Raw genomic sequence first — 13902 nt, 5'->3', positions numbered from 1 at the left:
CAAAGTACTCCAGGAAGCCGGTGGCGAACTCACAGAACAGTGTGTTGTGGGTCTCGTTGATGGTCCTCAGGCACCAGTAGGTGTTGTTGTTGGAGCTGGTGCATGCACAGAATCTGCCCACTACAGAGTCATACAGAGAGTCAGTCAGTGTTGTCAGTCCTGTTAGGACTACTAACCAACACTACAGAGTCATACAGAGAGTCAGTCAGTGTTGTCAGTCCTGTTAGGACTACTAACTACAGAGTCATACAGAGAGTCAGTCAGTGTTGTCAGTCCTGTTGGGACTACTAACTACAGAGTCATACAGAGAGTCAGTCAGTGTTGTCAGTCCTGTTAGGACCACTAACTACAGAGTCATACAGAGAGTCAGTCAGTGTTGTCAGTCCTGTTGGGACTACTAACTACAGAGTCATACAGAGAGTCAGTCAGTGTTGTCAGTCCTGTTGGGACCACTAACTACAGAGTCATACAGAGAGTCAGTCAGTGTTGTCAGTCCTGTTGGGACTACTAACTACAGAGTCATACAGAGAGTCAGTCAGTGTTGTCAGTCCTGTTAGGACTACTAACCAACACTACAGAGTCATACAGAGAGTCAGTCAGTGTTGTCAGTCCTGTTGGGACTACTAACTACAGAGTCATACAGAGAGTCAGTCAGTGTTGTCAGTCCTGTTAGGACTACTAACTACAGAGTCATACCGAGAGTCAGTCATAGTCATACAGAGAGTCAGTCAGTGTTGTCAGTCCTGTTAGGACCACTAACTACAGAGTCATACAGAGAGTCAGTCAGTGTTGTCAGTACTGTAGGGACTACTAACTACAGAGTCATACAGAGAGTCAGTCAGTGTTGTCAGTCCTGTTGGGACCACTAACTACAGAGTCATACAGAGAGTCAGTCAGTGTTGTCAGTCCTGTTGGGACTACTAACTACAGAGTCATACAGAGAGTCAGTCAGTGTTGTCAGTCCTGTTGGGACTACTAACTACAGAGTCATACAGAGAGTCAGTCAGTGTTGTCAGTCCTGTTGGGACTACTAACTACAGAGTCATACAGAGAGTCAGTCAGTGTTGTCAGTCCTGTTGGGACCACTAACTACAGAGTCATACAGAGAGTCAGTCATAGTCATACAGAGAGTCAGTCAGTGTTGTCAGTCCTGTTAGGACCACTAACCAACACTACAGAGTCATACAGAGAGTCCGTCAGTGTTGTCAGTCCTGTTGGGACTACTAACTACAGAGTCATACAGAGAGTCAGTCAGTGTTGTCAGTCCTGTTGGGACTACTAACTACTAGGGGTGTCACGATACACTCAGTTCACGATACGATATGTATCACGATACTGGGTTCACGATAACGATACGATACGATACGATTTTAACAATATTTTTTTAAACTTGAATAATGACAATATATGACTGGAAAAGTAGTATTTTATTTGAAATGCACAAATACAAAACATGCTGTTGTGGGAAATTGTTATTACAATAACAACTAGAAAAAACATGAGATTGGAGATAAGGCTTATCTTGAAATAGAATGAGTTACACCGTCACTTAGATTTACTTTGAACTAAAAGGTTTCTCAGCAGTATAAATTCTCATTATGCATCTTCAGTTTTTCTTCAAACTCAAACAACAAGACTTTTCTTAGTCTATTTTTTATGCATCTTCAGTTTTTCCTGTCAAGTAAACAGTTTTGCCAGAAACTCAATTGAATGGTTTCTCTCCTGTATAACTTCTCATGTGTCTCTTCAGAGACTTGTTCAACTGAACTACTTTCCACACATTGAACTTCAACAAACAAAGACGTTTCTTTGTCTACTTTTGAAAAAAAAAAAAAAAAAAAAAAAAAAAAATTCACGATATGAGATTTCATCTCAACGATACATATCGTGACGTTTTACTATCGCGAAATTTCGTGGGACGATATATTGTGACACCCCTACTAACTACAGAGTCATACAGAGAGTCAGTCAGTGTTGTCAGTCCTGTTGGGACCACTAACTACAGAGTCATACAGAGAGTCAGTCAGTGTTGTCAGTCCTGTTGGGACCACTAACTACAGAGTCATACAGAGAGTCAGTCAGTGTTGTCAGTCCTGTTGGGACTACTAACTACAGAGTCATACAGAGAGTCAGTCAGTGTTGTCAGTCCTGTTGGGACTACTAACTACAGAGTCATACAGAGAGTCAGTCAGTGTTGTCAGTCCTGTTAGGACTACTAACTACAGAGTCATACAGAGTGTCAGTCAGTGTTGTCAGTCCTGTTGGGACTACTAACTACAGAGTCATCAGAGAGTCAGTCAGTGTTGTCAGTCCTGTTAGGAGTACTAACTACAGAGTCATCAGAGAGTCAGTCAGTGTTGTCAGTCCTGTTAGGACTACTAACTACAAAGTCATACAGAGAGTCAGTCAGTGTTGTTAGTCCTGTTAGGACTACTAACTACAGAGTCATACAGAGAGTCAGTCAGTGTTGTCAGTCCTGTTGGGACTACTAACTCCAGAGTCATACAGAGTCAGTCAGTGTTGTCAGTCCTGTTGGGACTACTAACTACAGAGTCATACAGAGTCAGTCAGTGTTGTCAGTCCTGTTGGGACTACTAACTACAGAGTCATACAGAGTCAGTCAGTGTTGTCAGTCCTGTTGGGACTACTAACTACAGAGTCATACAGAGAGTCAGTCAGTGTTGTCAGTCCTGTTGGGACTACTATTCATAAACATCTGGCTTGATTGATTAAACGAGGGTGATAAAGGTGTGGGACCATGCTGTATTCAATTGTATTGCATTGGGAATAAGCAGTGTGAGGAGCTGGCAGCGCAGTTAACGTACAATTCCAGAAGGGGGCAGTCTGCCAGTGGTCGTTGTTGTGAGTGAAGCACGTGAGACCGGGCAGGCTGCAGTCATCTCCCTTCCTCAGCCTCTTCCTCTCCTTCCTCTCCTTCTTCCTCCTGCGGATCTCGTTGTACAGCTGGGCCTTGCCGTCCACCTCGTGCACAGCCTCCCTGACGGACACAAACACACAGGCCGTTAGCTTTACACAGTGCAGTGATGGAACCATGACATCAGCCCCCTATCCTCTCTGCTGCCAGCGACCGCAGTGGTGGAACCTCTGGAGGGGAACTTCCAGCAGGCAGCGCTGGTGCCAGGAGGACATGACAGTCTGTTTACTCTCACTATGTCCAATTTTCTCTGGGATGACATTCTAGCCACTGTCCCCTCTTCCTCCTTAAAAACGCATGCTTACACGCACACAACAGTCACTGCAAAAAAAAACACCACACTCACACACACAAAAAAACAGCTGCTTTGTATTAGCATAATCTGTTCCCAATGTTTCCTGGTGCAAGTTGATCACTGTGTTTGAGGGATTGACTGACTTCCCCTCTGTTGAGTCATATCTTTTCCATGCGGCTCATTCAATCACTTCCAGACACACACACACACACACACACACACACACACCCACACACTCTCTCACACACACACACACACACACACACTCACTCACTCACACACACACACACACACACACACACACACACACACACACACACACACACACACACACACACACACACCCACCCACACACTCTCTCACACACACACACTCACTCACTCACACACACACACACACACACACACCCCCACACACACACACACACACACACACACACACACACACACAGAAACAGGTCCCTGGCCATGTGTTTGTTTTGGCGTTTAGGCCGCACTGACGGACATCCAATGAAATGCAAAGTGCTCCTTAGGAACCCGTTGGTGCTTTCAGGTCACATGATAAACCTTCAAAGGCATGGCAGCACACACACACACACACACACACACATGCGCACATGCACACACACACACACACACACACACACACACACACACACACATACACACACACATGCGCACACACACACACACACACACACACACACACACGCTGGACTAGTCGTCCACTCTGACGAGTCTACAAGTCATCGAAAAGCAAAGATGAGTGTTTAGTGACAACATTCACGAGAGATACCCCACGGCTACGACAGGCATGCTGGTGACCATGCAGATTTCTGCCATTGATCAAACAGTGTCTAGTGACATCGACAACATACAGTCAAACAGCATTATCATATCGGAGGTCTGTGCGAGATACATCCACTAGGGGTGAGTAGCAGGTCAGTATGGATCAGTATGGAAAGGAAGGAGGAGAAACGGGGGGCAGGAACTCACTTAAATGGATGGAGCTGTTCATTCTTGTTCTTCAATCTCTCTGCCTTGTTTCTGTCTCCTTTGCTATAGTAGCTGGTTTTAATCAAACAGAGAAAGAGACTAAGGACCTGACAGAAAACCTTCATCTGAGGACTCCACAAGAAGGGGTTTGGCCGAAAATAAGCTACAGATGGAAATGACTTGAATTCTATAAGAGACAATGACATTAACTGCGGGGGGGGGGGAGAAAAAGTATTTTTGAGGTCCAATTTAGACAACCAACCTCTTCTTTCCACAGTCACACTCATCTGGTCGTCTCCTCTTTAGATGGCCTCTCACTTCGCGGAGGTTTTTGATTTTGTCTTGAAGCGCTTCAATCTGGAATTGAACGTGCAACAAACACAATGAAACTCCACAATAACGAATGTTTTCACTTCAATTTAAAGATGAGATGGTTTTGTGTGGGTTGAGAAAACCCTACCAGATCATTGGATAAACTCAAAAATGCAAAGTGCACGCACACACACACACACACACACACACACACACACACACACACACACACACGTTACTGGGTGCTTTGATGGTCTGAGTTTGGCACTCACCTCTTGGTCCACATAAATCTTATGGTCCTTCCAGGCTCTGGAGGACTGGTAGATCTCTCTCTCACAGTGGACAGTGTCGTTCATCAAGATGTAGCACCTGAGATACACACACACACACCTTTCATGCACGGCTCTTTCGACATACTTATCTGAGCCATGTACAGTAAGTAGATCCTAAAGGTAGGCAGAATGGATTGTTTTCCAACATCTTTCCGTCACTACTGATATAATACTATCACGATTGCCTGTTGAGAGGTCTTACTTGTGTGTGACTTTCACAGAGTTGGGGTATCCAACAGCGTTGGTATCGTCGGCCAGCATTTCCTCGGAGCCGTCGTCTGAGCCCAGGTCAAACTCGGGGTCCTCTGTGTTGTAGTGGCGCTTTGTGATGACACGGCGCCGGATAGCTGACTGATCGTCTGCCTGCAGGTCGATGTCGTATATCTGCCCTTCGAACTCCACCGACAGGGACCTGGCAGGCCGCGTGTGGACAAAACGAGGACGATAGCCTGCAAAAATAAATAAATAATAATAATAAAAACCGTTGAGTCAAGCGGTATTTTCTATGGTCTATTTCGTCCTATTTTGCTCGCAGATGGGTGGGACAATACAGCGAGGAAGAAGGAAGGAAAACAATTTATGAAAGCATGTTACAGTCAATTTAGTATATTCCTATGACTGACAACTCGGCTTCAGTTTTCGTGCCGAAGTAAATCCCACTCAACTTGAACTGCAATTGTTCCTGCTCAGCAGCATGCTACAGTACACAGCATGCGCCTGACGTCTGGAGTGCATGCACTGCATGAGGATTATTAGGATGGTCATGGTTCAGCTGCAGCTCTTCCAGGCGTCACTAGATGGCATCAGACCGTTCTAAACCGCCGTCCCCACAACCAGCACGAGGCACCGTGCACAGAACCAGTTCCATGTTTGCTTTGACCGTGCATCTGTCTCCCTTTACAGTCTAAATAATCCATTACAGTAAATCGTGGCTTAAGCCCTCGCAGACTCTGCTATTATCCATATTGCCGTTGAGAAACAGACATAAATACAGTGTGACAAGTCTGCTGGAAGTTGGATGTCTGCCCCATGGCCTGTCCACATCCCTCCAACAACAACAATGTCCCTTACTTGTGGTCCTACCTGTGTGCGCCCTATCCAGCATGCCTTCAATTTACTTTATACATGGTATTTGGTGCTGCAGACAGCAACACGCTGATCATGATTTCCACAAAGACGCCAAATGTATCCCAGGGGTTTAACATCTGCAAGTCGGCGCGGTGTGGTGTCCGACCGTGCAATACTCACGCTGGCCAGACGAGGGAGGGAAGTGGCGGTGGGCGCGGCGCTCTGAGCGGGAGGGTTTGTAGAGGGCGTCGCCGCAGTCACAGGCCCTCTCTCGGTTGCCGTCGTAGCTGCTGCGAGGCCGCAGGCTGCGCGCCTTCTTCCTGGAGCTCTGCTTCACGCCGCCGCCCTTGCACTTCTGAATCCTCCACTTCCCCGTGATCTCCTCCACACAGTGCCACTTCTGTCAACGGCAAACACAAACATTCGACCAGGAGAAATAACATTATTAATTTTTTTCCTAATATTTTTTTCCAGATTTTTTTATCCCATTTTTATCCCCCATTAGTGCTAATTTTAATTTGTTTATCCTGGTTGCTGCTCCACCCTCTGCCGATCTGGGGAGAGCCAAAACTGGCTCCATGCTTCCTCCGAGACATGGGCAGTAGCCAGCCGCTTCTTTTCACCTGACAGGGGAAGCTTCACCGGTAGGACATAGCACGTGGGAGGATCACGCTATTCCAACGAGTTCCCCTCCCTCCGAACAAGCGCCCCGAACGACCAGAGGAGGCACCACTTCAGCGACCAGGATATTGCATGTTTTTGGTGAGGGGTTCCTATATGAAGGAAACCCCCAGGGGGCACGGGGGGAGAACATGCAAACTCCACACAGAAAGACCCTTTTGACGACCCCACCAGACGACACCACTGCGCCACCGTGACCCCCCCGGAGAAATGGCATTTTGTCGTGAATACTCTTTCTCTCGCAATGATTACCAGGCATGAATAAAAATCCAAAAAAAGTCCTTAATCAGTATCCCTTTCAGAAATTCCCATATGTTACTTTGGCAATAAGAAATATTTGGCATGGACACTAAAGTACCGTGGATGTAAGTGATATGGAAAAAGCATGGCCTCTGTTTCACATTGAGACAAAAGAGCCTCTGACAGACATGTCGGGCACATTTCAGACAGCCCCTGTGGGAAGGAATGGCCTCCGAAAGCGGCAAGAAAGATAAACCAAAACTACCGCATGGAAGATGGATTGGATCTGTCTGGTGTCTGTAAACAATGTGGAAACCCCTATCAGTCCGACAGCACACACTGGGTATGTGGGTGCCAAAGTGCGTCACCGGCGTAATTGTTTAAATGCATATCCAACGCACTCCTCTACATCCTCCCCCTGTCTCTCTCTCAGCAGCTACACATCCTCCCCCTGTCTCTCTCTCAGCATCTACACATCCTCCCCCTGTCTCTCTCTCAGCATCTACACATCCTCCCCGTCTCTCTCTCAGCATCTACACATCCTCCCCCTGTTTCTCTCTCAGCATCTACACATCCTCCCCCTGTCTCTCTCTCAGCAGCTACACATCCTCCCCCTGTCTCTCTCTCAGCATCTACACATCCTCCCCCTGTCTCTCTCTCAGCATCTACACATCCTCCCCCTGTCTCTCTCTCAGCAGCTACACATCCTCCCCGTCTCTCTCTCAGCATCTACACATCCTCCCCCTGTCTCTCTCTCAGCATCTACACATCCTCCCCCTGTTTCTCTCTCAGCAGCTACATTGTAGATGCTGAGAGAGAGACACGGGGAGCATGTAGAATCTACATCCTCCCCGTGTCTCTCGCTCAGCATCCGTTCCCACTAGAAAAGAAAGTTGAGGCTAAATTGCGCCGAGTAGCGCCGCTAGTTAGGGCCTCACATGAGTGGAAGAGACACATGTGCAGAGCACAGCGGCGCAGATGATCAGCAGTGGGAGTGTGGGAACGAGGGTCCAAACAAAAGCGCCGTCCTGCGAAGATCCTGTTTCCTTTGGACGTCTCGTATGGTGACGAAGGCCTTACGGGCCCGACGGAGCTGTTATATCAGCATGGGACGAGGAGGGAGCGAGCGAGAGAAAGATGTATTGTCACTGAGGGATGAAAACAATCTCTCCCTCCCTTCTGTGCATGGCTTTTATAAGCAACCACAGGCACATTGCAACAGTGCAGGACAGCAGAGAGGGATGGGAAACTGAGGAGGAGGAGGAGGGGAGTGGTTAGCTAGGAACAGACATGGAAGACATGAGTGGTGAAGCGGAGGACGCGGAGAAGTACCGCACAACCGATTCACACTGTCATGTACCTCCGAAACACACAACAAGAGGCTGCTCCCCACTGTCATGTACCTCCGAAACACACAAGAGGCTGCTCCACACTGTCATGTACCTCCGAAACACACAACAAGAGGCTGCTCCACACTGTCATGTACCTCCGAAACACACAACAAGAGGCTGCTCCACACTGTCATGTACCTCCGAAACACACAACAAGAGGCTGCTCCACACTGTCATGTACCTCCGAAACACACAACAGAGGCTGCTCAACACTGTCATGTACCTCCGAAACACACAACAAGAGGCTGCTCCACACTGTCATGTACCTCCGAAACACACAACAAGAGGCTGCTCCACACTGTCATGTACCTCCGAAACACACAACAAGAGGCTGCTCCACACTGTCATGTACCTCCGAAACACACAACAGAGGCTGCTCAACACTGTCATGTACCTCCGAAACACACAACAGAGGCTGCTCCACACTGTCATGTACCTCCGAAACACACAACAAGAGGCTGCTCCACACTGTCATGTACCTCCGAAACACACAACAGAGGCTGCTCAATGTCCCCGCTGAGTAAAGCTGGCGTGCCCACAACAAACACCCGTGCTATTATCACACGGCCATAGCGCCAGAACAGCTCCAGGTCCAAAACACAACACAGGCTGTGTCTGTGTGGAAAAAAGGCTGGTCTATCTGGAACCGCCATCATGTGGTCACATCCAAAACTCATCACAACTCAAAGTCTCTCGAGTCTTTTCCAAAACAACATTTCTCTCATCTTAACCTTAAATTGTGTTCAACACTCAAGGCCCAATGTCCTTTTGGAAGACTCGTTTAACTATTTGTCTCAAACAAAGGGGACTCCAGTTGTTTATGGAGGGGTAAAAGAGGGGTCTCACACACACACACACACACACACACACACACACACACACACACACACACACACACACACACACACACCTGTCCTCTTCAACAGGCCAGGAACCCCCCACTGACACTGAACCTGAGTTTTTCCTCTTCTTGTTCCTACAGTTGGATGTCTGAGCTTCACTGTGCAGAATGATGTCTGTGCAGAGTTTGACACTAGAAAGCTGTTTTCACTTCTGAAAGTGGGAAGTTTCTCTGAGCTCACTGAAAAGGTGATTTTCACAGAGCATGAATCGTGACATCACGAATCCTGGAGCCAATCACTGTCCAGTATTCAGCATTCAAAGGCCCAACACATTCTCACTCCCAACTCATCACATACTGCAGATCGGTCAGGAAACCTTGTCGTCACTTTGTCACGAGTGAGTTGTGTTGTATGCGTTGTATGCTGTGATTGGCTAGTTAGGTTCTAGATAACCCTGAAGTCTATTAAGGATTTTAACAAGATAATTTAATGTTTTTTGTGAGAAAAACCATCAAACATGAATTATTATTCAAAGTAGTGTATTTTATATACAGTACATGTTAAAACATGACTTGTAGAAGAGACAGTCTGGCTTGAGAGACTAACAGGAAGTGTAAACACAATCGGTGTTGTGTTTACACTTCCTGTGGCAGAGCTTATCCCTGCAGCCTGCTTCTAGTGACTCACTAGCTTTGACCAGAGAGACGATCTCTGGTTTGAGCAGGTAAAGCAGCCGGCGTTTTGAACAGGAAGTCGTAACACAAAATGGGTCAAGTGGGCGGGGCTACATAAGGTGAATACGTCTGTAAGGAAAGTGGGGCTGGGGTTCAGGCGGCTCACTGGGAGGCGATGTTAAATCATGCCAGACAGACCATTTATGAGCACATCTCCTCATTTGTGCTATGCAGCAACACATTATGGTGTGTACTGTAAACAATTACAGGTGCTAGAACACACACACACACACACGCACGCACGCACACGCACACACACACACACACACACACACACACACACACACACACACACACACACACACACACACACACACAGCTAAACTAGAATGGCCCCCTTTGCTGTCTTTAATAACTGATTGAGTGTTATACACTTATGCGGCCGTAAAAGGGGATCTGGATTGCATTAGTTCAGCCCCTCAGAAAGCCTGTCTGCCATTGAGTGCTACCTGAACATTGTAACAATTTGTATTGTTATGCAGGTGTGTGTGCTGCATGGCCACATAGTAACCAGGTGTGTGTGCTGCATGGCCACATAGTAACCAGGTGTGTGTGCTGCATGGCCACATAGTAACCAGGTGTGTGTGCTGCATGGCCACATAGTAACCAGGTGTGTGTGCTGCATGGCCACATAGTAACCAGGTGTGTGTGCTGCATGGCCACATAGTAACCACTTACTGCTGCTCTGAACAGGTTCTGCCAGCACATTAATGGGCACAGATGAAAGGAAGGCCCAACAAATTGGTCCACCACAAAACGTGCAAAAGCGTCCCCATTAAAAAGCAATTGATGTAAAGGGCTATTTGACTCGTGGCTCTGCAGAACGCCGGCTCTGCTCGCTGGCTGGCCGGGCGGGCGGCCGAGCGGGCGGGCAGCGGCTATAGAGAGCCAAAGTGAAACGTCACTTCCTGCTTTCTCCCTGTACGAGCGCTGCGAAAAATATGAATGGCGGTGGACGGAGAATAAGGTTAACTTTTTTGATCCCGTTTGAATTGTGCCACGGGGTGCCAACGCAAATTTTGTCCATTTAAAACATAACTTTGCATGTCAAGAAAGTCGCAGTTTGTCGCCAAACCGTTGCACTAGAACAGGGGTGCCCAAATTCTTTCCCATGAAGGGCCAAAACTCAATCTGGGTGGAGGGCCGAGGGCCAAAAATAAACGTTGTGGAATTACATTAAAATGTATTGTGTTTTATAGAAAATTAACATTCTAAATCTAAAATAACATTTCAATATAATAATCTACTTTTTATCTGTTTGAAAAAGCGAGGGCATGTTTCGTTTCGTAGTGGCGACATATATTGTACTCTTTCAAAACAGCCACTCTCTGTCTGCAAATGAGACAAACCGCTTTTGAATTTACTTCGGTAAAAAAATACTCGTCTTGCCATTCCGTCCTAAACTTTATTTTGTCAGTGTGCCACTGCCGTGATGATGATCTGTCCATCTTGCTGAGCTGGTGTAAAGCCAGTGACTGGGGAGGGATCAAATATCAACCAGGTGATTCAGCCAACCAATCAGGAGTGATCAATCCTCAGACAGCAATGCCTCACACCCGTGTGATAGAGTCGGGGAGAGAGAATACCAGCTGCACAAAATTAACGTTAATAAAAAAAAAAATCATATAGGAACCCCCTTCACCAAAACATGCAATATCCTGGTTGCTAATGTGGTTCCTCCTCTGGTCGTTAAGGGCGCCTGTTCGGAGGGAGGGGAACCGGAATAGCGTGAACCTCCCATGTGCTATGTCCTACCAGTGAAGCTTCCCCTGTCAGGTGAAAAGAAGCGGCTGGCTAACTGCCCATGTCTCGGAGGAAGCATGGAGCCAGTTTCGGCTCTCCCCAGATTGGCAGAGGGTGGAGTAGCAACCAGGATAAATAAAAGTAAAATTAGCACTAAGGGGGATAAAAATGGGATAAAAAATCGGGGGGGGGGGGGGGGGGGGGGGAAATATTTAGAAAATAAAAAAAATCCCAGGGCCCCAAATTGGTCAGCACTGCACTAAAAGTTATAAATCAGAAAGACTACATGTGCTGTCGCCTAAGTGACGTCACTTTCTCTACCGGCAAAGCTGAAGACCGGCGACATGCCACGAGCTTCCACGAACTATGTAGTTTTTATACAAAACTAACCCCTACGTTTCAGTTTGACGACAAACTGTGACTTTCTTGACATGCAAAGTTACGTTTTAAATGGACAAAATTAGCGTTGGCACCCCGTGGCACAATTCAAAAGGGATCGAAAAAGTAACCTTATATTCTCCGTTCACCGCCATTCATATTTTTCGCAGCGCTGGTACAGGGAGAAAGTAGGAAGTGACGTTTCACTTTGGCTCTCTATGTCAAGCAGAGAGCGCACTTTGAGTACGATGTGCACCTCTGCTGTTGGAAAAGAAGGCAGGAAATATGACTTGCTGGATGTGATGGGAACTCCCTTCTATTCACAAAAGGTTCAGGAAGGTTTGTGGAAATATGTGCTTGTGTGTGTGTGTGTGTGTGTGTGTGTGTGTGTGTGTGTGTGTGTGTGTGTGTGTGTGTGTGTGTGTGTGTGTGTGTGTGTGTGCCTGCGTGCGTGCCTACGTGCATGCATGTGTGTGCATGTGTGTGTTTGTCTGACCTGTCCGGGCTGTTCACAGGGCGTCTGGAACTGGGCCTGCTGACAGGTCTCTCGCACCTTCTTGTACTTGGGCAGGCTGTTGGTGTGCTGTGTGCTCACAGAGTCCTCCTTCTTCCTCACGATCTTGCTGCACGTGGACACAACAGGTAGCCGAGTTAGAGTGAGCGTGACATCAGCGTCAAACAACGGGACTTATTCAGGGAGTCTCTATACTAACTAGACAAAGTACAGACCTCTAGTTAAGCTGAGCACAGTTTGCCAGAGTTTTGGATTCACATGAGTGAGTGTTCACTTCATTTTTTGTGTGTAATTTTCAGTCATGGCAGCAGGTCTGTGGGCTTCTCATGGTCAGAGCCAGTGAACGGACAGGCTACGTAGCGTCTGTGTGTGCCACCCGGGCGCGCGGAGCATAGCTCAGCCTCACAGCAGCGCTCAGCTCTGGGCCAAGCTGTGTGACCTTGGGCTTGGCACCACCCTGGCCCAGTCTATGGTAAGCCTGATGCCAAATCCCCCCCCCCCCCCCCCCCTCCACAGACACACACACACACACACACACGCACACACACGCACATGCACACGCACACACACACACACACACACACACACACACACACACCCTGCTGCCAGCTCTCTGCCCAACATGGCCTGGCTGCTGGAGACCTACAGACAGAACGACGATGACGACGACGACGACGACGAAGCAAAGAACAACCTGTCCCCCTTCCTGAGTCGTGTCTTGTCCTATCCTGTCTGGTGGCCCGGGCCAGGGGGAACACAGCCAATGTTCACACACTGGCCTAGCTGTTTTCTCTAGCTTCCAGCCAAGGGTGATTAAGGCGCTAACAGTTGTTGTCTGTGTCACTCCCTGACGGCTACAGAACACAGGATAGTCAGTCCAAAGTGTCAGTCAGCATCTCAGCAGACTCAGAGGTACTGCAAGGTAATGTTGTTTTTTCTCTCTCTCTCTCTCTCTCTCTCTTCCATTTTCTCCCCAATTGTACCCCCGCTGCCTATCTGGGGAGAGCCGTAGACTAGCACATGCTTCCTCCGATACATGTGCAGAGGCATAATAATATGTAGTTGCCAGCCGCTTCTTTTCACCTGCCAGAGTTTCCCCCCGGCAGGACGTAGAGTGTGGAAGGATCGCGCTATTCCCCCTCAGTTCCCCTCCCTCCCAAACAGGCGACCCCCCGTCCCCCCCCCCCCAGCCATCCAGAGGAGGCACTAGTGTGCAGTGACCAGGACACATAATCCCCCCGCTTCCCACCTGCAGACACGGCCAATTGTGTCTGTAGGAGCTGTCGCGGTGGTAGGCGGGTGGGTTTTACCTCTCCACTGACCCAGACGCCCCCCAGAGGTACCTCAAGGCAATGCGAGGACATGAAAGCATACAGTATATCACATGGCCCAACGAGAGAGAACCCTGCCAGACACATTAGCTACTGTGTGTGACTGTGCT

General features: G+C 48.0%; 1 protein-coding gene across 2 annotated transcripts in view; it reads right to left on the bottom strand.

Annotated features, from left to right (window-relative positions):
- The window catches only part of sulf1 (sulfatase 1), a gene marked incomplete at its 5' end in the record, with an annotated part of 44884 nt that overhangs the window by 8395 nt on the left and 22587 nt on the right, over window positions 1-13902 (bottom strand). For both annotated transcript variants that reach the window (XM_083650610.1, XM_083650609.1), the window contains 7 exons: window positions 1-120; window positions 2826-2998; window positions 4489-4583; window positions 4811-4907; window positions 5073-5319; window positions 6119-6338; window positions 12444-12570. The exon at window positions 1-120 is cut by the window's left edge and continues 23 nt beyond it. In XM_083650610.1, the coding sequence (XP_083506736.1) occupies window positions 1-120; window positions 2826-2998; window positions 4489-4583; window positions 4811-4907; window positions 5073-5319; window positions 6119-6338; window positions 12444-12570 (1079 nt within the window). The remainder of the gene's footprint in view (window positions 121-2825; window positions 2999-4488; window positions 4584-4810; window positions 4908-5072; window positions 5320-6118; window positions 6339-12443; window positions 12571-13902) is intronic.

Source organism: Poromitra crassiceps, assembly GCF_964638095.1.
Source record: "Poromitra crassiceps genome assembly, chromosome: 2".
Taxonomy (NCBI): Eukaryota; Metazoa; Chordata; class Actinopteri; order Beryciformes; family Melamphaidae; genus Poromitra; species Poromitra crassiceps.
The sequence above is the reverse complement of the archived record's forward strand: the minus strand, read 5'-3'. Positions and strand labels throughout refer to the sequence as shown.